The sequence below is a fragment of the Hippopotamus amphibius genome, chromosome 12, assembly GCF_030028045.1.
Source record: "Hippopotamus amphibius kiboko isolate mHipAmp2 chromosome 12, mHipAmp2.hap2, whole genome shotgun sequence".
Classification (NCBI taxonomy): Eukaryota; Metazoa; Chordata; class Mammalia; order Artiodactyla; family Hippopotamidae; genus Hippopotamus; species Hippopotamus amphibius.
The window spans coordinates 94,354,704-94,380,763 of record NC_080197.1 but is presented as its reverse complement, the minus strand read 5'-3'; the positions used below and the strand labels follow the sequence as shown (position 1 = coordinate 94,380,763).

The window sequence follows — 26,060 nt, the reverse complement described above, 5'->3', positions numbered from 1 at the left end:
CAGACAACTGTCTTCCACATCTCCACAGAGGACACTGTGTCTTCATAAAGCCAATCACCACTATTTTCACATAGGTGATATTTCTCCTTCATGATTTTTTCTTCTCTATTTAAGCATTAAAATACCAAAAAGAGAAAAAGAAGTTAACCATATAGCACTTGGTAAAATGACACATGTGCCCCAGCACAGCACATGCTAAGTACTCAGAATCTATACCTACATCAGATGGAGGTCAAAACACTAAGAGAAGTAATATTTTCTTTTTGTCAAGATAAAAAAAAAAAAACTGTCTTAAGTGATATTCAAAACAAGGAGAACATGCACATTAACCAACACTAGTTTTTCTACAGTCAGATGTGACAACCTTCTTAAGCCAAATCATCCATGAAAGTCATCTAACTTACTTAAAGTAAGGCTCTATATGTATATTTGCTTCTTCAAAAATATGTTGCAAAGCCATTTTGAGGTAGAAGGAAAAAGGTCTAAATGGACCACTTCTTTGCTGCTCCACTGTAACCAGAATTACTGCTCACAGGAAGCTTATAGCTTATGCATTTTGGTCCATCACATAAGTATATTCATTATGTTCTCATTTTATTGTCTGCATATTTATTGCGTCCAGAATGCCCAGTAAAGCTGAAATTTTTCATTTTAAGTGATAAAAAAAATTTCCTAAAATACCTGCTTAATAATCTTAGATCTGACTTTTGGCAAGACAGTTAAGCACATACAAATGAAAATACTACTTTTCACAAATACACACAGAGACTGAGATCCAAATCTTTCAGTTTTCCCTCTCAATTTTAAATGTGCAGCTTACTTATAAACTAAAGAAATTTTAAACGTGATTGTCACAAAAATATTTAAGAGATGAAATGTATAAAGGCACACATAGATTGTCGACAGTGACATCAGTTACATCACATTTCTTTAGAAACAGAACCTTTCCGTTCCTGTAAACAACTTTTTTTCTCACACGTTTAAAGTGAGGGTAGTGCTGACATAAAATTATTGCTATACTCACAGCTTGAGTGTTTCCACTGTGTATGAGGTACATTTTCTCCATCCAAAAGTCCCTACTACTCTTACCCACTTGAGAGGAAGAGTCAGCCAAAGTCTGTGGACTCTAACCATTCAATAATATTTTCACCAATACTGGAATGATAGCAAGTAATATTATAAAACATCAGAGATCAAATATATCTTCTTGTTGGGGTCCAAGACCCCAACTTACTCTTCATTATATATATACTGCTCATTTAACTTCTTCAGGAAGAAAAATTATTCTGAAGATGAATAATTCCTTCCTGAACACTTCATCTAAGACTATTCCTTCACACATAGCCTCTGATACTTTGTTGTTTTAATTCACTTGATGTGGCGGTCACCAAGAGTCACCTCTCTTTTGGTGGTCTGTTGTAACGATCCTGTATGCTTCTTGTCAGCTGCTTGATAAATATTTTGTAAATTTTTCCACAGTATGTATGCACTGTCTTTTGTAGTTCCAGTTCTAAAGGCTTTAATAAGGAATAGATGTTGTCATCTTCAAAAGAACACTAGGGAAAGAAAATAAAAAGACAAAGAGAGAGAGATATATAAATGTAACTCTATTCCCAACAAGTTCTTCAATCAACTTTATATTGACAATCTCCATTTAAAGTTGCACAGAGAGCATGTGCCCAACGAATAAGCTCAATGAATTAAAAAGAATACAATCTCACGGGAGGAGGGAGAGTCCCGGTAAGTCCTGGGGGTATCAGGCAGAGCCCTTCGGAGAGGAGGGGGAAGGCCGGGCGTTCCAAGCCGAGGCGAGAACATGGTCAAGGGCAGAGAAGACCCAGAGATACTGACAGGCGTGAGGTGACAACCGAAACCTCTGAGGGTGTCTGAGAGAGACCAGTAAAAGCCAAGAACCGCTCTGATGACACTGGGGAGGCTGCACTGGAAAGGCGTGAGATGGAAGCATGGAGTGGGAGGAATGCAAAACGACAGCACAGTTCAGTGCTTCCCAAAGAGCCCTAACTGCACAAAGGGATCCAGGGGATGAATGTGCCTGAGGACTGCTAAAGACCATGCACTCCGCGGGGGAGTCACAGTGGCACACGAAAAACTATAAAAACAGAAAATACATCTGCTGGATACTGTGTGGCCCACTAATTCCAAAATATACTTTTTACCAGAATCCCTTTTCACCATAAAAATATATTAATATCCCAAGGAACATACTTTGAAAAACACTGTAGTAGTAGCTACGTGGAAATAACCTGTGATCTTAGTATCTTCAACCAGGTACTTTTTTTTTTTTTAATAGATATAGATATATATTTATATATAAAATAGTTTCTTACAAAATAAAACCAAACGAACGAAAAATGGAAACCAACTTAAAAAAACCAACAACAATAACAAAAAGTCAAGCAGGACAGAGATGGGCTTGAGGCCCAGGGTTAGCCCTGGCGCTGCCTGAGTCTGTGGGTGGGTGCGAGCTGGGGAGGTCCAAGTGCTCAGTCGCCCTTCTGCCTGGGGGCCTGCACAGTCCTGTTGGCCAGAGCGGGGGTGCTGCCTGGGGAGGAGGCGTTTGGTGTCTGGGAGGGGCTCAGATAGGTGCTGAAGAGCCTCCCATGGAGCGGGTGGTGAAGGGAGAAGTCCTGGAACTCGCAGAGGGAGAGGCCCTGGCGGGCTCCTGCCTGGCACAGCTTGGCATGCAGTCCTGGCGGCAGGGCGGGGCGAGCCCAGCAGCAGGTGCAGGATGGTGCTGAAGCCATCTTTGTACAGCAGGTGGCTGGGCCCCTCGGCAAACAGCTCAAACGCCAGGCGACTCAGCTCCTCCAGGCTCCTGCCCCCATCCAGAGCTGCCAACACAAGGGCCACGTCTCGGAAGTCCACCAAACCACCGGCATCCTGCTGGAAGTAGCTAAAGGCACTAGCCACCGTCTGGGAGTCAGAGAGCTGCAGCTGCTTGGCAAACTCTTCCTGGCTGATCATCTGACTCCGACCTGGCTCTGCCGCAGTGTCCACACAGCCAGGGGACAGCCCAAGCCTTCCGAAGAACCTTTCCCAGTTCCCAGAGCTGTGGTTCCAATGCCACCTTCAGCCCGCCCACCACAATCGCAGGCAAGCTCCCCACAGACTCACACTCGGTGGCCGGAATGCCCAGGGCCTGTGCCATAACCCTCTGGACACTGCGGGCATGGAGGGCGGGGTCCCTGCTCTCCTCCGGGCTGGGGCGGTACACAGGGAGGAACTCCGCACCCACGATGCTGCGGGGCTCAGGCTGTGAGCCACAGGACTGAGCGCGCCAGGGCCCCTCCACGCCCAGCTGGTGCTGTCCAGACTGCTGCGGTAGCAGATGAGGACAGGCTGCACAGGCACCCCTCCGATGAAGGCTCCTGGTCTGAATTTAGGCAAAGCCTTCTCGTTGCAGCAGGTGCCCTCGGGAAAGAACAGTACCTGGGGCCACGTGCCTCCGGAGGTAGACCCCCTCTGCCGCTCTGCGCCGAGAAGCCGGGTCACGCCTGGATGCTAGGATGGCTTGGCTGACGCGAAGAAGGGCTCCAATGACAGGAACAGAAAGATCCACAAGCTCGGGCAGGTCACAGGGCAGCAGAACAATGGGGTCAAAGAAAGCAGCGTGAGGGGCAGCAGCCAGGACGCGAGCTCGAAGGCAAGAGGCCCGCTGGCCCGAGCTTGAATCCGGAGGAAACCCAGCAGGAAAAGGAGCAGGCGGCTGAGGCCCAGCGCCCCGCTGTGGCGCACAGTCCTCAACCTTCCGGAGGCCGGAGAGATGCAACTCATGCACGAAGGGGCTGGGGGGCAGTGGGGGCCCGGGGGTGGGGTCGAGGGGGGCCCAGTCCCCCGGACTTCCCTGGCCCATGGTGGCGGGAGAAGGTGGGAGGGAGGGCACCCCGGCCCGGCCCCCTCTTTGCAGAGAAGCGGCTGTGGCGGCAGTGGCGGTGGCGCTCTGGCCCTGGCCCTGCCTCTCCACCAGGTACATTTTTTGATTTAGTGTTTGCAACTACAATTAGAAAGATTGACGGGGCTTGAAAATAGAACATTTTACGGGAAAAGTTTGAAGTCAGTGAAAAAGGCAAGATCCTGAAGGAAATTCAGAACCTGAAATCTAGGAGGGCTGCAAATGACCTGAGGCTCACTCCCCTGCCAGTGAGGGAGAGGAAATAAAAGCACATCTGAATCACAATCAGTGAATCTGTAGGAAGCCTCAGCCCATCTATGGAGAACAGGCTGAACTTGGATGATAATTTAGAACATGGACATTTAGACCTGCAAAGAGATCCTAAACCGTGGTGCCTCTCGTGCAAGAAAACCGTCATTAGCTGCATGAAACCTTCACTCTTGGGGTGATTTTTCAAACCTTATCCCATACACTGAGGATAAATATCTTAAAGTATTTTTGAAAAACAACCAAACCAAACCAAAACAAAAAGAGGAGGAGAGGCTTAACTAGGAAGAATGTAATGAAAAAAATAACACCTAGCATGCAGGGATGTGGTAGAGACTGTTGAAAGCTGGACTGGTTAAAAAAGAGAGGGCACTTCCTACATGCCAGGCATCGTTTTAAGAGCTTTATACGCATTAACGCATTTAAGCCTCACACCAACTTTATGAAACAGGACATCATCACTTACAATGAAGCTACTTAAAGCAGGGAGACAGAATTGTCCCCGTTACAAAGCTAGTAAGTGGCTAAGCTAGGATTCCACCTCAGCTCCAAAAGTCAAGAGTTTCACAAACACACAACACTGCTCATCCAAAAAAGCAAACGGAACTGTGCCAAATCAGTTTCAAAAACTCTGTTTAAAGATGAAGCTCGGGGACGTCCTTGGCGGTCCAGTGGTTAAGACTCCACATTCCCAACACAGGGGGCGTGGGTTCCATCCCTGGTCAGGGAACTAAGATCCGACATGCCGTGGGACTTGGCCAAAAATAAATAAATAAATAAAATGAAATAAAGATGAAGCTCAGTTAACAGTGGGAAACTACGCTGTGCTGTATACAGATATGTCTACACTCTTCTGGGGTTACACTGAAGAAGGTTACCTTCATTAAGGTTTAACACCTGTCTTAAGTGAAACTGCCAAGTAACATCTCAACATGTAAAAAAAACATACTGGGACCACTGTGGCTGAGAGGCGAGTAACACTGGGAAGACCAAACTGCGGTCTTTTTCTTGCTCTACAATGACCGAAAACAAAAACGTCACAAGGTGTTTAAAAGTTAATTCCCAGGAATACTTGAGATTCCGTTCATTCATTTTCATGTGATTTAAATCCCAGTGTTTGTGGTTAAATCTTTGCTCCCCCTACTGAGAAAGTCTTTTGATGAGTATTTTCCTGAAATATATTAATAAAAATAGTGCCTCATGAATTACAGCTCTTTTAGACTACCATATAACACAAGTAGTTTGACCTTTAAGGGAGAAGGTGATAAATCACCCAAAGGTCCACCTGTATATACACAGCCTGAAGTCTCGCCCTCCGCCAGTGAGCTTCTGCAGGGTCCAGGAGTTGTGCAGCACGGAACTCATATCCAGACGTCCCCTTTCCCAGAGGCCACATGTGCCCTTACCCGACTGCGGGCCTCTTCCCACACTGAGTGCTGTACCTGACTCATCTGCACCTTTCCTGTCTGCCTGGTACACATCCTTCTGGCCCAGTCCAATATTAGCTCCTCTGAGAAGCTCTCCAGACACAATCACTCCCTCCCTCTTCACTGGCACCGAACCGAGCACACAAACTTTTAGGAAGGTCATGCTTTATATATGAGACTGTCAGTTGAAGGCAGCGAATAAATAGTGAGGCTATGATGAACACGGGCAGATAATTCAAGGCATTTTCAAAAACTAGAACATGTTTTAAAAATATGGTAGAATGCCAGGCAGTCAATCCAATAAATGCTGAGTGCCAACTGTATACAAGGAGGTTGTGCAGGAGGGAACTGGTCGAGACTCCCTCGCACCTTTGCAAACCTACTGCATCTTAAGCAAACAGAAGAAGGGTGTGAAGTAAATCAAAGTTAACCAAGAAACACCAAGAAACCCAATAATTCAAATGAAATACAAGAAGCAGAAAATATTTTACAGAGCAATAAAATGTTTTGTTCCCATTGCGAATCTGCAATTTTTAATCTTAATATTCTTATTCACTCAGTAACTAATATTTAACAACTATGTATGGACTGTAAAAACTGATTTGCTGGCAGCCATAGCCATGCATTTACATTTTAAAGATGGTTCACATTCTTTCTGTTCACAGCATTGGAAGGCTATGACTAAGCTTCTCTCTGAAACTTGTATAAATACCCTTGTCTAAATGGCAATTCTTTTAAATTACACTTCTTATTGAATTATAGATAAGGGAAGATAAAAACACTAACCAAGAGCACCAAAAAAAGACTGATTAACTTCATTAAGTTTCAAAATGGGTAATATGGCTATTAATACAGACCCCAAACATTCATCATTAATTATCTCAGTATTTGCGAGTTTTTAAAATAAGATTTTTTAAAAAATCAAGTGTAATTAATCAGCTTAAAACCAATACTCAGTTTTCTAAAAGCATATATTTATAAAAGATCAAAGAAAAGATCAAATAAAACTAGTAAGATTTAATTCCTTAATAATGGGATTTTTTTCAATGCTCAAAGGCAACAAAGAAATCACATTTTTATAGGAATGCATTTCTTTTCTATCCTGCGAAGTCTCAGAACCTCAAATGTACCTTTTGTCATTTTTATAACCCATGATAAAGCATTATTAAAATATGATATTGATTTCTGAAGGCATACAAGGTCAGTTACATGAAAATGAACACCACTAAATTTTACAAGTCTTCAGTGAGTGTAGCTGTATCATGATAAACTGATTATTCAGAAACCTTCTCTCTCAGGTTTACAGGACAAGAAATTTAGCAAAAACATTAAAACTGTAGTCTGTAATCCCGTCAGCACTTTGCCTACCACCAAGTTTGAGAAACACAGATTTCCAGCAGAAAATTTCAGCTCTTTGTCCCTGCAGATCACCACCTCACACAGCACGTCATCACCATGTCCAGCCCACCCCAGCCTCCCTTTCCCCATCACCCCAAACAGCTCTACGCCTGACCTCCCCATGGATTTTTCACAACCCCTCAGCCTTCTTCTCAGGCAATTTTGGCCCAGCCTGCTCATCTGGCAAACTCTTACTCATTCTTCAGGGCTCACTTCAAATGCCTCCTCATCAATGAGGCCTTCCCTGACCCTTCGGGGCAAAACTGTTTGCACTCTTTCACAGTCCTAGTATAGTCTCTGTCTCAGTAGATTACAGTTCAGTATCTTTATCCTCATTCCTATGACTGAGGCTGTACTAGCAAATAATCAGAGTCAGTCACTAGCAAATACTGAGAGTCTAGCAAATCAGGGCCTCGGCTCTTCTCCTGACCCCCACACTTACACCAAACCAGCACTCCTATCATTTTACCTATGTTTTTGTCTTCACATCCACATAAGATTAGACACAGTCTAGCAGAACAGGGAACATACCCACATGAGAGACGAGTGGTCACACATACTTCTCCCCAGGTATCAGTAAGTTTAGCTGCATGGACAGCAATTGATACACAGCTCATTAAGCAAAATCATAAATCCAATCCTTAACTGGATTTGGCCCAGGTCTAGATCCCCAGCATATTCGGAGACCTGGTTCATGCATCAATCTAACCTAGAGGTATGTGAAGTACAATCATGTCCCCCTGTCCACCCACCTTAAATACACAAAAGAGGACAATGCAAACAAGGGGAAAAAAAAGAGAAGAACAGTTATCTGGGGTGGGTGGTGGGGCCAGTATAATTTTTTCCCTAACTCAATATAAAGTAAATGCTTAAAAGAGAAAACCGCAACAAAGGCAGCAAAGAAGATAAAACACTTAACCATACACTTAAGATATCTTCAAAATTCCTAACATGAAGAAAACAAACATTCCTGAGAGACACAAATGAAAGACAGTCCTTGTTCTTAAGATGTCTCAACACCAGCAAAATGTCAGCAGTCACTAAGTTAATATGTGAAGATACGCTCCAAACAAAAAAACAAGTTTTTTATGTAATTAAGTGAGTTGATATCTGTGGAAAAATAAAAACACAACAGGTAGGAAAACACTGAAAAGACAGGCCATGAAGAGGAAGTAGCCCTATCAGATATTAAAATACAGCACAAAGCCTTTATAACAAAAAGTGTGTCATGGTGCACAAATGGACAGACCAATGGAGCAAAACAGAAAACCCACAATTAAAAATGGCACTTCAGTACACGATAGAGTCAGTATCTCAAATCTCTGGGTTACAGAGAAGACTTTTAAATAAATGGTGTTGGGACAAGACAGCCATTTGGAAAAAAACCAAATTAGATCTATTCCTTGCTCAAAAGAGTAAATTCCAAAGTGAGCAGAAGGTTAAATGTAATAAATGAAAAAGTATATATATAGCTGAATTTTTCTATAAGCTGAGTATAGGTAGGGAAAGACTTTCTAATTACAACTTTTTTTAAAAAAAGATTTTAAATTTGATTACACACAGTTTTTAAAAAACAACTTTGAATGGCAAAAATTGCCATAAACAGTCAAATTGGGGAAAAAATTTACATCAGAAAGCACAGAAAAAGAACTAATATCTTTAATATACAAAAAACTTGCAACAAATGGTGGGAAGGCAGGAAGTAAAGACCAAGATTCCCTTGTGGTGATGATTGTACAAGTCTGTAAATACTCTAAAAACACTACGGATGGGACTTCCTAGGTGGTAAAGTGGCTAAGAATCCGCCTGCCAACACAGGGGACACAGGTTCAATCTCTGCTCCAGGAAGATCCCACATGCCACAGAGCAACTAAGCCCATGCGCCACAATTAGTGAAACTGCGAGCCACAACTACTGAGCCCACATACTGCAACCACTGAAGCCCATACACCTAGAGCCTGTGCTCTGCAACAAGAGAAGCCACGGCAGTGAGGAGTCCGTGCATCACAACGAAGAGTAGTCCCCACTCGCATCAACTAGAGAAGTCCACATGCAGCAACAAAGACCAAATGCAGCCCATAAATAAATAAATAAATAAATTTATTTAAAAAAAACCACTATGGGTGAACTGTGTGCTATACATAAAATATGTTATCAGTAAAGTTATTTTTTAAAAATGATATGACTAGGTGAGAGATTTGAAAGAAAATTCACCCCCAAAAAAGATGCAAAAACAGCCATTAAATATATAAAACAATGTTCATCTCAACCATAAGAGAAAGGCAAATTTAAACTGAGATTCCATTTCTCACTTATTAGACCAGCAAAAATTTTTCAAGTTTGGTAATACACTCTGTTAATGAGGCTGCAACAGGCCTCATCATGAACTGCTGGCAGGAAGGCAAATAATCCCCATGTAGGGGACACAGGCAGTATCTTCAGTTAAAATTAACTTACATCCAGGAATGTACCCTGAAGATACATCTCCCAACAATACAAATATACCTATGGCCAAGTTAAGCGTTGCTGCATTATTTATTACTCAAAATGCTAGAAAATACAAAAATGGTCAATTATACGAGATCAGTTGAATAACCTCTGGTATATGTGCAAAATGGAGTATCATACAGCTGTTTACAAAAAAAAAGAAAGCATGAGGAAAATATTTATAATTACCCAAATTTCCAGAATACTGTGAAAAAGACAAAGCACAAATAAAGCTGCACAGTACTTACTTTTCCTGTAAGACAAGGGGGTTACAGAACACACACGTATCTACTCATCTGTACAGCAAGGATGAACCAGAAAATGAAACTGGCGATGGGGTGGGGGCCTGGGGCAGAAGGATGGAGAAGCAGGGATACTTCTGAGTAAACGCTTATATAGTTTTGACTTTCTGAAGTTTATTAATATTCCTCATATTAAAGTTAAATCAACAAAGGTGAGGTGAAAAAACTTAAAGCCGAAAGCATACAGAAACACATGAACCCGACTGCATTTCAAATGAATAAATAACCACACTGAAAGGCAAAGAAAAGAACAAATGCAAGTAACTTGTGAACACAGTACTGAGTACACATCCCCACCTGGGGCGGGGCGGGGCAGGGTAGGGTGGCCGAGGACTAGAAACAAATCCCGAGGTTTACAGTAGGCTGGTTTCTCGAGAAGAGAGGAGCGGAGATAGCAGTAATGACTGGAGCATTTTTGAAGCTATTTTAAGTGTACTGCAGGATTAAGCAAAAGAGGAAATGTTTTATTTGGGGCCAGGATTCTAACTGTGGAAGAAAGGAGATAAAACAGAAACAAAGTAGAAGGCAAGGAAGGGGCCTGAGGGAATGGAACTGGGCGCACAGGTGTGAGCACAGGGCTGTGTGTGTTTGTGTATTTGCGTTTCCCAGCTCTGCTGCTGGAAGGGCTTACAAGGGAAGACATCCTTGCAGCAATAAGCCTCAGAGTTCCTTTGACAGAGAGCTAATTTCAGGGCGAGGGCAAGGAAGGTATAACAAGATGAGCCTGGGACATTTTCTTTGGACAGAGAACGAGAAGGTACTCAAAATAAAGATGCGAATGTGTCAAACGATCACAAGATGCAGCCGAAAGGGGCTCCAAATCGCCAAAATTTGGCAAAACATCAGCATCAGTATAAACAAACTGACTGAATACTGCATTACAAATCATCGAAAAAACACGTCTCAGTGAGTTCATGCTGATAATGCACAGATCAGCAAGTGAGCAAAAGGGAGTGTGCTTCCCTACAGCAGGACGCCAAGTGCCGGAGCTCTAAGCGGTAGGAGCGCTGGGGTTATAACTGATGAACCAGAGTAAAGGACGTGCAAATTCTCTGTAAGCCTGGGAGTATGTCCACAAAAACATTTTTTTAAAAAAAAGCTTACATTTCTCAGTGCTTCATAAACAGCTCTAAACGCTGGTTGCTTGTCATCATGGTAAACACCTCTGTTCCCATGAAGAATAAAGATTCCTTCTTCTTCGGCTTCTTGGCAATTGCTTCCATATATGCAATGATCTGGTCGATAATTCCACTGACACGGAAAAACAAAAAGGCTTTCTATGCAAAGACAAAAAAACAAAGAAGCAAATATACCCTCATTTCACAGGATTAACATCTTTCAAAAATTTTAAATTTATTTTACTCTGCCTTAAACATAGAGTGATAACCATTAACATAAGCCAAAGTCAAATAAATACATTTCTCCCATTGTGACTAAATATTAACTATGATTTTTTTTACAAATGCAAGGAATAAAAGAAATTCAAATGATTACCTGGATTATGAAAAAATATGATATTCAACAGATCTTGATCACCCCATGTGATGTTCAGTTTGTATTTTTTAAGCATTGGCATAAGTATATCTCCCCATCGTAGCCGCACAGTGGTCATATCATTCTGTTGGTGAACACATTGAGATTCTCAGGCCTTCAGGTTTAAAACAGCAGCATAACGACAAGTTCCCCATTCTTCCCTCAGCAATCGTTACAGAGCAACAGAAGTGTAAACTTCTTCTGTTGCAAAACCAAGTGAACCTAATGTAAACCTAAATGTCAGTAAGACTGTCAAGCCGGAGTGGAGAAGATAACAAAGGAAGGTATCTGAAGCTGCACAAAGAAGAGATAAATCTAATAGAAGTCGGGAAGGAAAGGAGAAAGTATGAGGTACTTGAAGTACTATGACTATGACCTCATCTTAAAAAGCTTTAATACCTATGTCATACATCTAGATACAGTACCTATGTCTCTGTCATACAGCTGCTGAGGATTAAACCTGTCAATATATAAATAAAAAGTACTAGGAACAGTACCTGGCACAGTGTTAGCTATTATTAACACCATGATTACTATTAGTCTGATTTGCTAACACTTTAAAATTGGCATCTCAAAGAGATCATTTGGAATTGATAAATCAAAAATAGATACTGAATTTCGTCAGATGCCTTTTCAGCCTCTATGGAATTACTCATAGCTCATTATTTTAAAACCCAAAGTCAAATACCTAAGGGAACAACAGAGTTGAGAGAGCACTGGGGATCACGTGAATCTGGGCTGAAAGGGGTGGAGGTGAATATGAAGTCTTTTATACCAATTTGACTCTTTACAACTCTCCAGTACTCCTGTAAAAGTACAGCTTGCAGTGTGCTGGTCAGTGAACTTTTCAGCTCCTCTACAATATTTAAGTAAAGAAATTAAGAGTAAGATTTAGAAACTTTTATAGCAATTTTATGTCTATTTAGTCTAATATTGTTCTAGTAATTTATTTACATTATTTTTACAAAAGCATTGGCTCATGACAGATTGTAAATAACATTCAAAAAACACCGATCCAGATAGCTTCCTCCACAAGAGGGCAGATAGCAGAATCAAGCGGTATCAGCAGTATTTCATTCTGTGGAACTGAAAACCACAGCCACAGAAAGACAGAGAAAATGAAAAAGCAGAGGACTTTGTACCAGATGAAGGGACAGGATAAAACCCCAGAAAAACAACTACATGAAGAGGAGATAGGCACCCTTCCAGAAAAAGAATTCAGAATAATGATGGTGATGATGATCCAGGACTTTGAGAAAAGACTGGACGCAAAGATCGAAAAGTTTACCAAAAACCTAGAAGAATTAAAGAACCAACAAACAGAGATATGCAACACAACTGAAATGAGAATTACACTAGAAGGAACCAATAGCAGATAAACTGAGGCAGAAGGACGAATACGTGACCTGGAAGACAGAATGGTGATCATCACTGATGCAGAAAAGAATAAAGAAAAAAGAATGAAAAGAACTGAAGACAGCCTAAGACACCTCCGGGACAACATTAAACACACCAACATTCGCATTATAGGGGTCCCGGAAGGAGAAGAGAGAGAGAAAGGACCTGAGAAAATATTGGAAGAGATTATAGCTGAAAACTTCCCTAACATAGGAAAGGAAACAGCTACCCAAGTCCAGGAAGCACAGAGAGTCCCAGGCAGGATAAACCCAAGGAGAAACATGCCAACACATATAGTAGTCAAATGGACAAAAATTAAAGACAGAGAAAAGTTATTAAAAGCAACAAGGGAAAAACAACAAATAGCATACAAGGGAACTCCCATCAGGTTAACAGCTGACTTCTCAGCAGAAGCTCTGCAAGCCAGAAGGGAGTAGCACGATATATTTAAAGTGATGAAAGGGAAGAACCTGCAACCAAGAATACTCTACCCAGCAAGGATCTCATTCAGATTGCACAGAGAAATCAAAAGCTTTACAGACAAGCAACAGCTAAGAGAATTCAGCACCACCAAACCAGCCCTACAACAAATGCTAAAGGAACTTCTCTAAGCAGGAAACATGAGAGAAGAAAAGGACCTACAAAAACATAAACAAAACAATTAAGAAAATGGTAATAGGAACATACATATCGATAATTACCTTGAATGTAAATGGACTAAATGCACCAACCAAAAGACACAGACTGGCTGAATGGATACAAAAACCAGACCCATATATACGCTGTCTACAAGAGACCCACTTCAGACCTAGGGACACATACAGACGGAAAGTGAGGAGATGGAGAAAGATATTCCATGCAAATGGAAATCAAAAGAAAGCTGGAGTAGCAATACTCATATCAGATAAAATAGACTTTAAAATAAAAAATGTTACAAGAGACAAGAAAGGACATTTTTTACATAAAGATCAAGGGATCCATCCAAGAAGAGGAGATAACAATTATAAATACATATGCACCCAATATAGGAGCACCTCAATACATAAGGCAAATGCTAACAACTATGAAAGAGGAAATCGACAGAAACACAGTAATAGTGGGGGACTTTAACACCCCATTTACACCAATGGACAGATCATCCACACAGAAAATTAATAAGGAAACACAAGCTTTAAATGACACAATAAATCGGCTTGATTTAATAGATATCTATAGGACATTACATCCAAAAACAGCAGACTACACATTCTTCTCAAGTGCACATGGAACATTCTCCAGGATAGATCACATTTAGGGTCATAAATCAAGCGTTGGTAAATTCAAGAAAACTGAAATCGTATCAAGCATCTTTTCTGACGACAATACTATGAGATTAGAAATCGATTACTGGAAAAAAATTGTAAAAAACACAAACACATGGAGGCTAAACAATACGCTACTAAATAACCAAGAGATCACTGAAGAAATCAAAGAGGAAATCAAAAAATACCTAGAGACAAATGACAATAAAAAAAGAAAGAAAAGAAACCACTGATCCTTCTTCACAGATAGTTCAATAACATTGCTACATGCTCTTCTAAGATATATAATAAACTCAATGGAGGTATAAACAAGATATCCTTTGAGAAAGAAACGTCATAATTCCTGGAAAAAAATTACATATTTAAACTAAATATAATCTGCTATAATTGTATTACCTTTGTGTAAAGTTTCTCAGAATGCAGTAAATACAGTAACTATATACAATCAGAAATTTCCCTCCCCCCAAAATCTGGAAAATTACTGAAACAAGTTTTACTTAAGGAAATAATATGAAAATAATTTACTGAAAGGATGACTCTGAAATAAGTCACTGATCCTGTTAATTAAATGTTCTCAGAATCTGCAAAGGAAACTATGAATTGCTCAAGGACCAAGGCAAGCAACAGGTTCAATAGACAGGACTAGTCGACCCCTTGTACATGTCATGTTCAAGTCTTCACTGGATTCTACTTATGCAAAAAAATAGAGAGAGAGAGAGAGAGAGAGAGAGAAATACACCTATTCAAATAAATACAACTATTAGAAGAAAAGAAAGATAAAATTACAAGGTCAGGGCAGTTTTAGGGGAAAAAAACAAAAACACAAGGAGGGGGGACCTTTATAACATAAAGGAGAAGTCCTACTAGAAAAATACTGGATAAGAAGCAATAACACTAGTATTATTTGCTGAGGATATAACCTAGAATATCCAAGACAACCAATGAAAAACTACTAGAGAAATGAGTTTAATGAAGAGGCATTATATATATAAAAAAAAGTTCAAGTCAACAGAAACAGAAAAACAGCAAAGTAGAGAAACAGTCAAAGGATATGGACATACAGCCATTCACAAAGGAAGAAACAAAAATGGCTAAAAGTTGTATGAAAAGATTTTTACCTACACTGGTGGTATAATCAGGAAAGTAAGAATTAAAATACATGAGATATTTTTCAGCCATATAACTACATATTCATACTAGTACACACAAAGAATAAAATCAAATCATTCTTTCCCCACAATATCACACACATTAAATGTGACACACTATATGTGTTGACATAAAAATCAATTATATATTTACTAAGTGAAAAAAGCAAACTGAAGATGTATAAAAGAATTTTACATATAAATGCTAATGTACACGCATATCTGCTACAAAACACCTTTTTAAAAGTGTCTGATGAATACGTAGCAAAGTTTACACTGTCATTTGCGCAAAAGAATGAAACTGGGGAGAGTAATGTGTAAAGGGGGGACTTACCTTTTTACTCTACATGCAATGAATTGTCTGAATTTTTATAAGCATGATTTAGGTTTGTAATTTTTTAAAGAGATGTAGTTCTAATTTACTAATTTCGGCAAACCTACCAAAATGCACATGTATACTAAGATAAATTGGTTTCATTTTTAGAATTATGCATGCTTTTGAAAATACAGACTCATTTTTATCATCAGTCTATGTTACACATAAATATAAAATTGACAGGTGGCTATCTATTCATATTGTGCTCCAATTATGCTAGAAACTGAGAACTCATCACTTCCCAAAGACTAGTTACTAACCTCTGAAAAGTCCTATCCCTTTGGGTAAGATGTTCACTGATATTGTTCTCTTAAGCTATATATGCAACACACTAAAAGCCCTCTATCACATACGTCTTTCAAATATGTAAAAACGACTCTCATGGCTACCTGACGATAAGTATTCTCTTTTTCAATATTTTTCAATAATCTATTAATGGGCTAGTTTCTAAAACTTTTGGCTGCCCCTGCCAACAATTATCTGTTGAGTTGCTACTTTACGCCAGACTCCACGCTAAATACCCTGAATAAAAAGCTGTATAAAAGACACACCCTGCCCTCAGCAGATGGAGAAAACAGGCAAAACTACTGTACAAAGTAACACATGGCACGACATGGGCAGGGTACAGTAAATATACAAGAAGAGAATTCTCAAGATGCCTTATTTTACAGCCTCTGGTTTTTATCTAATACATAGAAAAAAGGCTAAGGAATATCCTAACAGGGATTCAACACTGCAAACACAATCATAATACAAGATACAAAGCAGTATCTTAGCCAGTATTACATCAATGTCTACCAAGCATTATGAGGGAAAAAAAAAGTTAAATATATACTATTTTAATTTTTAAAATATATAATTATAATACATCAGGTTGGAACTAAATAATCATGAATGGTAGGGCTGGGTGACAGCAAAGCAAATTAAGAATTTAAAACACGGCCACTATCCTGAGTGAGGAGTCTTAGAGCTTCTCATGTGATAAGAACTATGGGGTAACACGCATGGCCCTGTATGAAACAATTTGAAAGTTACTACAAGTAATTCGGTTATATCACTAGAGCTCTAACATTTAAGATCTGGCCAGAAGTTATAGAATTACAGTAGGAAAAAACAAGGCAATGTTTGCTAAGGATATGTGTGGAAATCAGGAAAAATAAAGAAAACTATATGAAAAGAACTAGAAATCAATAAATTTTGTATAAACCTATCAGGAACCATAAACACAATATTTAAAAACAGAGCAAATCTGTGTTGCTCCCACTGGGCAAGGATAGAGTTGTTTGAAACAGAGGGATGGTAGGTACGAAGTAAATGGTACCTACGGAATTAATGTCCTATCATACACCTCATGTTTTTCTTCATTAGGTCATTAATACACAGAAAAAAACAGGAGCTTGAAAGGTTAGAAATTATTTCAACTGCCGTATCTACATCTCCAGCTGATTTAGAACATGACACAGACGAAAAGAAAAGGGAAAGGGGAGAAACTGTTAAATAAATATAGTTAAGAATGACATTTAAGTAAGTAAAAGGTAAATAAAAAATAATCACAGATTTGAACTATGTAGCTGTAATTTGAAATTTTCTCAAAAATCAAATAATGGTGTTACACTAAATTATCTCTAAGGTTCTTTGCAACACTCTCTCTCTCATAATTCTAAGAATTTCAAGTGAAGAGTTTATGAGCGGTCACATTACCTACTCCTTAGCACCATAATCTTACAGCACCATCTTCTGGTATAATATTACCGTGCATAGTATAACTGTCAGAAAAGGAAGAAAACTCATGGTATGACACTTGTTTTATTTAGTAAAATTTTATGGTACATAAAATTTTAAAGTTCAAAATATATTTTAAAAAATGGGAAATGGAAAAAGATGTTCACTGGTAAGCAAGAGCACAGGCCAGCACAGCACTGGCCTCCCTAATGCACTCATTTGTAGAAGACAAAGCTGAAATGAAACTGAGATTTCAGAAAGGTACAGAAAATGGGAAAGCTAAAAAAACCCTTAGGTTTACTGGATCTTCACAGAAGACAAGAGTGATGGGTACTAACTGTCTTAAGACTGAAATGTCAAGATGTGGGTGGTGATGGCTACAAGCAGAACTGCTGCCTACAGCAAGGATAAGAGGGGACAACAGATTTAAATCAGACATGCAGAAAGGAGTAATAAGTAATGGTGTAAATTCTGGTCCACCAGCCATCTGAAAATTACCAGACAAATATATATGCACCTACAAATACATATATCATATATATACTCATACCACAAAAGACATAATATCCCTTAACGTTTAATTTAGTGCTAACTAGATGTAAAGAGATAAACAGTGAGTCTACTAGAGACTGTCATACAAAGTGAAGTGAGTCAGAAAGAGAAAAACAAATATTGTATATTAACACATATATGTGGACTATAGAAAAATGGTACAAATCAACCGGTTTGCAAGGCAGAAATAGAGACACAGATGTAGAGAACAAACATATGGACACCAAGTGGGGAAAGTGGGGAGGGTTGGGGGGGGAACAAATTGGGAGACTGGGATACCAAACTGTACACTCTAAATATATGCAGTTTATTGTAAAAAATAAAAAAATAAAAATAAAAATAAATCATCATTTAAAAAAAAAGAGATAAACAGTGAGTCTATATGAGTGCTTCCGAAGCCACTGCTTTTAGCTAACACTGAAGTGCTTCCTGTGTGTCACGTTCTGTACTAAGCACTTTAAATGGCTCTTTTAAAAAGACAACCTAAGTTCATTTATTATCTCTATTTTTCAGCTGAGAGAACTGACATTTGAAAGTTAACCAGTTGGCCAGTGGCTGTGGTGAACAGGGGGCAAAGCTAAACATAAGGCCAAACCACTTGATTCCAACACCCCCAGATTACAAGGACTTAACAATTCATCAGCATGAAACTGGTAAACAGTACAACATACTCATGTGTTCAGAATGCACAATCGGAGAATTTAAATAGCCTAACTCTTCTACTGATCCCACAATTTGAGAGCCATGTAGGGATTCTTTTTTTTAACTTCCAACAGCACCAAAATAGGCACATTCCTATGTGTTAGCCTCTGTTCTAATTTAAACCTCACAAAAGCCCTATGACATAGGTACTGTTATCGATGATAGATAACATCCTATTTCACAGATGAGGAAATCAAAGCCCAGAGATGCTCAAAACTTACCCAAGATCGCAGCATCTGAACCAAGCCAAAAGGACTGAGTCTTAAGCTCTTAACCACAGTCTGTGTTTCCCCAAGATGTACCACACTTTAGATTCAAGTATTATGAGGCTGCACAACCACAAAATGACAACTCCTGCCTGGAACACCAATCTAAGAAGGTGATGTTCACACTTGCTGTGTTGTTCCTTCATTGTAATGCCATCTGCTCTGACCTGCTGTAATGCTCTAATAAACACAATACTAAGAACACATTTTTCTTTAAATATTCTAGATAAGTGGAAAAATTCTGAATAGTTCAATCTAGTTTTCAATAAAGCAAAACGGAAGTGGAAACCAAACAATCTGGAGGGAAAAGGGAGAGACGTTAACCTGGATCGGTGACTTACCTTGAAATGCTTCCTTCTCATCCTGGTCATGTTCATCAACATAACTCCAGAGTTCACTCCGGTTTTCCCATAGTATGGGTGTCTGGCAAAGCGATTATACCAGCCTATTCGAGGCTCTTCATGCTCTGGTGCCATAGCAGCAATTTGTGTGGAATTAAATTTCTTCAGTAAAGACCAAATATCATCAACGGGCCGTAAAAAAAGGATATCAGTGTCGACATACAATAGTGAGTCAACTTCCTTCAGGATTAACTATGGGGAGAGATATTTGAATCATTAACTATAATTCTACTTACTTAATATAAAACATGAAAGAGGCTTTCATTATTTAAAAAATACCTAAGAGATAAACTAGTTGACATTCATTTTTAAAAGCAATTTTTCCGAAGTCTGTCATTCTTTAAAAGAGCATATATAGATACTCTGCTAATCTGTTTATTAACTTTTAGAGACGAAAAGTTAGAAAAAACAAATCAGAGCAAAAACTCAATACTAAAAATTGGAAGAAAAAATAAAAGCAGTATCTTCAAAGTCTAGGGTGGAAACGCTTTTCATAATGGAAAGTAACTTTACCTTCGGTGAACTGACATATCGAATCTTAATTCCCTGAGGTACATACAGAAATCAACCAATGCAAATGAAGATCTTCTAAACTCGTCCCTTCAGCCTGTAACACTGATGCCCGGCACCCTTACCTCCCACTCTGGTCTCAGCTGGCAAAACGGTAGAGCCAAAACTGAAATCCAGACCATCTGACTCCAGAGCCCATGCTCTTATTTCTGAGCTTACTCTCTCTCAAACAAATCAAAGAAAATACACACTTCTATAGCAAGGGCAAAGACAAGACTTGTCTTGGAAGACTGGCTATGTCATTTTCTGAGAGATGTTATATCTCCAATATGTATCTTTTACAGGAATTTGCAAGAGTAAGTTTTTATTTCTGCCTTACCCACAAACTTTAGGATTTGACTTCTGCAAATTTAAATTTATTGTCTGTCCCAGTATGTTAGTAAGATTCAATGATTACGTTAACCTAAAGGTTTTTGGTTAAGAATATAATGATGATAAGAGCTTGATCTTCATTCCGCTCCGTTTCAAAGCTGCTACCTCCTCCTGCAGCTGGGGTTAAGCCATCAACATAATGAGCAGTTACGAAGCTGAAATCTCTCCATTCCCCCCACTGATTTAATATCAGGCCGGGGGAAAAAAATCTGATGGTTGACTACAGGGCCTGAGTAGAGAAGTTTTACTTGTTCAAAGACTGCAATTAAAAGGGTATGTATGGGGACTTCCCTGGTGGTGCAATGGTTAAGAATCCATCTGCCAATGCAGGGGACACTGGTTTGAGCCCTGGTCCGGGAAGATTGCGCACACACACAAAAAAAACGGGTATGTATGTATTTGGATGTCTGTCCCTCTCTCTCTTTGTGGGGGGCAGAAGAGTGAAGGAACATTTTGCTTCTGTACCATGAAACATGTGTGTTTACAGACTACTGTACTGTTAGCTGTCTAGGAAGACACGACAGGAAGCTCCAAGGTCACTGTTGGGAGCCACTGCCAACTGGAGGTCATACATAAGGTTAAATAATAACCATATCAATATTTTCCTATGGTTCCTTTGAGGGTAAGGAGTCGGCAGAGCTTACAGTGGTTCTTTTAATCCATCTATTTTAAAGGAGGAGAAACTTAGTCGAAAAAAGCAAAAAGGGTTTTTACTTAGAAAAATGAAGTATCACTTTACTTAGATCTACTTAAAAAGATGCAGAAGTAAGAGTGAAGTACAAGGACAATTTGACAGGTTTCAAGTATTTAATTTTAGTATTTCAAATTCCATGTAGGAATTTAACGAAATTACATCATTAAATGAGTTGGCAAATTTCCTATCACAAGATCAACAATTAAACATATTAATAATGCAGACTAAAACAGAAGAGCAATGATTGTAACCTTATGTTTTCATCACTGTTTTTCAGTGACATATTTGTGTTTATTTAATTTCATAATCTGTTTAATGTCCGTCTCCCACGTCAGACAATAAGCTCTATGAAAACAAGAAATATGTCTGTTTCATTCATTTCTAATATTCAGCACTTCAGTACAGATAGTTGGTAGAATAGAGGCACTCAAACTATTAACTAATGTAACATTGCAATGATTCAAGATAAATTTTTTTTTAATTTTTAAAATTTAAAGCCTACATCAAGTATCTAAAACTTCTTAGGCTTTTTCCCTCTCTTCATCCCTTATTTGTGTACTTCTTAACAATGGAAGCAGATAATGAGAACGATATCCTAGGTTCCAGATTTTTCAGGCTCAGCAATAAAGCTGCTGGTTAGGCCTCACTCAGCTATCCAAATGTAACAATTTGAAATCTTAACTGACATCCTGGATTTGATAAACTGTATTCTTAACACCCTAAGAATTGCCTTGATCCATTTAATAACAAGTAGCTTCAGTTTCTTCCTGATAATTTATACACTTTCCAGAAACTTGAGCTTAAATCCAGTATTTCTAACTAGCATAAATATTTTAAATGTTCTAGTGTTTCTAACAACTACTGAGAATTTTAAAACTGTGGATAATTCAATTCAAAATGGAAGAGGTAACCTTGCTTCTGAATATTTTTATTTATTTTTAATTTTTAAATTTTGTTTGTTTGTTTTTGGCCACATCGTGCAGCTTACGGGATTTTAGTTCCTGACCACTCATCGAACCCATGCCCCCTGCAGCAGAAGCTTGGAGTCCTAACCCCTGGACTGCCAGGGAATTCCCCGAATACTTTTAGATTAAACAAAATAATCAGGGTTTATCACCGGAGACCACCACCAAAGAGCAGTCCCACTGAATAAATGGTTCCCATTTCCCTTCGGGTTCACATGCCTCAAATTTTGTGTCTGTGTTAAAATATCAGCTAGGAAAGGTAAACTGGCTTGCTGTTAAGACAGAAACGGTTATCTAATGATCTACTTCATTTCCCAAATTATAAATGCAGTCTGCAACTGGAAGGTGAGCCTGCCACTGCACTGCTGCTGGTAAAGACTTGGCTTCATTAAGACCTAATGACCTCTAACTCCTCCTTAGAGATGGAACAGTTTACAGCAACTGAATAAATTAAAATGTAAGAAATAGTACTTCAACAGAAATTACTTACAATTTTCATTTGTAACAGAGGTTTTTATTGTAGCTTTTATTTGTTCTATGGGAAGTTTTTTCTTTCTTCCAATGTTCGAAGTGAAAATCATACGTGTGTGTTTATATAACTGATTTATATGGAACTCTTCATTAACTCGTGTGTAAAAGCAAGATGCAAACAAAAAAAAAAACAGAAAACAATGAAGACAGAACTTACTGGCAAGAACAATCTCTGGGATGCGCACGGTTTAAAGAGCTTTTTCCACTCTGCTGCATTCTCACTTGGAAAAGTTATCGGGTATAATGAGTAATTAAATGTTTGTAGAAATGACCAACTGTCAAGCTAAAATTAAAAAATAAAAGAACTCGGTTTAGATTTGTTTCACTTTCTCTGTAGAACCATAAACCAAAAGATTATTTTTCAAAAGCTAAAATTTAAAATGCTATACACTGTAGGTCATACACAGTTAAGAAAAAGTTAGATTCTTCTTTCCCACCATTTTGTTTTCACTCAGAATCCTAAAATCATTCCAATATGCTAGAAAGATTCCACCATAAAGATCTGAGGGACAATTAAAGTTATAAGGATATCAATTACAAAACCAGGAAGTTGAAAGAGCCTTACAAATTGTTCACCTCCATCAGCTTGACCTGATGTATAAATCCTTTCAATCCCTAAGCAAGCTAAACTCAGAAAAATTAAGCACTAATTTTATTACCATGGTATGTATGATATAATAGAAAATATTTACAATCCAAGTCAAACCAATATGAAAAACTGGTTAGAAAATATTTATCTATGTAGTTTCAATATCCATAGATATTCCTGGTAATAAAATATTTCAATAAATGCACATCCAGTGCCAATTTTCAAAAAAACACTACAAAAAGCAAAATCTGATTTTCTAATCTGAAATTCTACAATGCACACATTTACTCTTTAGTATCCCGAATGCATTTCGAGACACTGAAATACTTCAAATTCAGTTTAATTACTACCTATCACTGCTGCTTCAACAGAATTGTTGATTTAAATTTCCTACAGAGCATTCACAATCTTTGGGAGAAGAAAAAACTAAGCACTTTATGTAACAGGCTAAAGATGATCTCTTTTTGAATTATGTCTGTCTTCAATTTTTAAAAACATTAATTCCTCCCTCTTTCTTTCCTTCTTTCTTTCTTTCCCTCTCCACCCCCCCTCCCCACACACAGAATGCCTTCCAACATAGTTTAATGGCTTTACCTCCAACACACTGTTTTGATGTCTGTTAATCAGTTTCAAACCCTAGCATTTTATGCTCCTTGCATGACTTATAAATCACTTAAAGATCCTTTCAATACCAGCTTCAAAATGAAATCAGCCATTTTTTAAATTCTGATATCTAACCATCTTTTTTTGCAGTAAAGCACATTCCACAAAATATTTGATTCTCTTTCATCAAAAGCAAAAGTAAAGTCTCAGAGTTAACTATGACAGTTAAAAAAAAACAAAACTAAGTTTAAAAACACAGTATATATTATATAAGCAATAACTTCAGCCGGATTTGAAGGCAGCACAGAAGCTGCAAATAAGATGAAGCAATAAATTTATTTTACTCTTATATTTTCAAAGATTTCCATAGTTGGTAGCAACCTGTTAACTATTCTCTGAACTGTTAAGACAAGATTAATTCCTCAGTTAATATTTTAGAAAACAATCCAGATAATGAGATTAAGGTCACAAAAGCACAGATCACAAATACAGAGACTAGAAGTATTTTAAGACAGTAAGGAAAGCTTTTTTTCTGTTTTTTAATTGAAGTGCAGCTGATGTACAATATTATGTAAGTTACAGGTACAGAACATAGTGATACACAATTTTTAAAGGTTACACTCCATTTAGAGTTATTATAAAATATTGGCTACATTCCCATGGTATATACAGGATATACTGTGTTGTGAAATATATTCTGTAGCTTATTGTATACATAATAGTTTGTACTTCTTAATCCCCTACCCCTATGTTGCCCTTCCTCCATCCCCTCTCCCCACTGGTAACCACTAGTTTGTTCTCTGTAACTGTGAGTCTGTTTCTTTTTTGTTATAATCACTAGTTTGTTGTAATCTGTAGATTCCACATATAAGTGATATCATACAGTATTTTTTTTTCTCCATCTGACTTATTTTACTTAGCATAATGCCCTCCAAGTCCATCCATGTTGCTGTAAATGGCAAAATTTTCATTCTTTTTTATGGCTGAGTAGTATTCCACTGTATGTACATGTATGTGTGTATACACACACCACACACACACACACACACACACACACACACACACACACACACACAAAACCTCTCCTTTATCCATTCATCTGTTGATGGACACCTGGTTGCCTCCATACCTTAGCAACTGTAAACAATGCTGCTAACAGATAGATACACACATGCTGGGGTGCATGTATCTTTTATAATGAGTGTTTCTGCTTTTTACAAATATATACCTAGGAGTGGGATTGCTGAGTCATATGGGAGTTCTATTTTTAATTTTCTGAGAAACCTCCACACTATTTTCCACAGTGTTTGCACCAATTTACAGGCCCACCAACAGTGTATGAGGGCTCCCTTTTCTCCACATCCTAACATTTCTTATCTGAGGTCTTTGTGATGATAGCCATTCTGACAGGTGGAAGGTGAGATCTCACTGTGGTTTTGATTTGCATTTCCCTGATGATTAACGAGCAATACTGAGCATCTCCTCATGTGCCCACTGGCCATCTGCATGTCCTCTTTGGAGAAATGTCTATTCAGTTCTTCTGCCCATTTTTAATCATGTTGTTTGGTTTTTTTCGATGGTGAATTGTAAGAGCTGTTTATATATTTTGGATACCAACCCCTTACTGGTCATATCACTTGCCAATATTTCTCCTATCCAACAGGTTGTCTTTTCATTTTGTCAATGGTTTCCTTTGCTGTGCAAAAGCTTTTAAGTCTAATTAGGTCCCATTTCTTTATTTTTGCTTTTACTTCCTTTGCTTTAGGAGATAGATCCAAAAACATATTGCTATGATTTATGTCAAAGAGTGTCCTATGTTTTCTTCTAGGAGTTTTATGGCTTCCGGTCTTACATTTAGGTCTTTAATCTATTTTGAGTTAGTTTTTGTGTATGGTGTTAGAGAATGTTCTAATTTCATTCCTTGTAAAACGGTAAATAAAGCTTTATGCCTCTTGCAATCAAAGATTTTAACAGAAAAATAAAAGACTTGAGGTTCCCAAGTAGTGCTTTTCACTTCATATGCAAAATGAACTAATTTCACCTGAAAAAACATCAAATACGTTTTTCCTACATAAATCAAGCATAAAAATCCAAATCAGTTTGAAAGCTTAACTGAGTGTAGTTGGAGAGACAGACAGAGATGGTGGGGGATGATCACTATCTTCACCACCATCTCAGAACGCAAGGTAATGCGATTTCAGGAGAATTTTCTTTTTCGTGTATGTTCTCCCTCCTCTATTTATCTATCTTCTTGCATCGGAATAACTTTTTCTTAAGGTTATGTGGTGGTCCTGATTAAAACAGTATGTTATCAACCCTCACAAGCAACCAGATACGGTCACATGACTAAGTTGTGACCAGTGAGATACTAGAAGGAATGTCATGTGCAACTTCTAAAAGTTGCCGTAGGAAGGAGGAGAAGAATGCCCTTCTTCACGTCTTCCTCCCTCATGCTGGCTAGAATACGAGTGTAATGGCTGGAGCTTGAGTAGCCATCTTGGATCATGAGGTAGAAGCCTTATGTTAAAGATGGCTCAGCCACA

The 26,060-nt window shown here is 38.6% G+C and overlaps 1 protein-coding gene and 1 pseudogene across 5 annotated transcripts in view; both read right to left on the bottom strand.

Moving 5' to 3' along the window:
* Positions 1-975: 975 nt before the first annotated feature.
* Positions 976-26,060, bottom strand: part of GXYLT1 (glucoside xylosyltransferase 1) — a 45,616-nt gene continuing 20,531 nt past the window's right edge. For 4 of the 5 annotated variants that reach the window (XM_057701479.1, XM_057701475.1, XM_057701476.1 and 1 more), the window contains 5 exons: positions 22,483-22,608; positions 19,134-19,385; positions 11,289-11,412; positions 10,899-11,071; positions 976-1,556 (listed from right to left, as the gene is read on the bottom strand). In XM_057701479.1, coding sequence (XP_057557462.1) covers positions 1,395-1,556; positions 10,899-11,071; positions 11,289-11,412; positions 19,134-19,385; positions 22,483-22,608 — 837 coding nt within the window. In that variant the 3' untranslated portion in view covers positions 976-1,394. The remainder of the gene's footprint in view (positions 1,557-10,898; positions 11,072-11,288; positions 11,413-19,133; positions 19,386-22,482; positions 22,609-26,060) is intronic. The other variant, XM_057701477.1, reaches the window with a different exon arrangement.
* LOC130832741 (lysophospholipid acyltransferase LPCAT4-like) lies at positions 2,505-4,051 on the bottom strand (annotated as a pseudogene).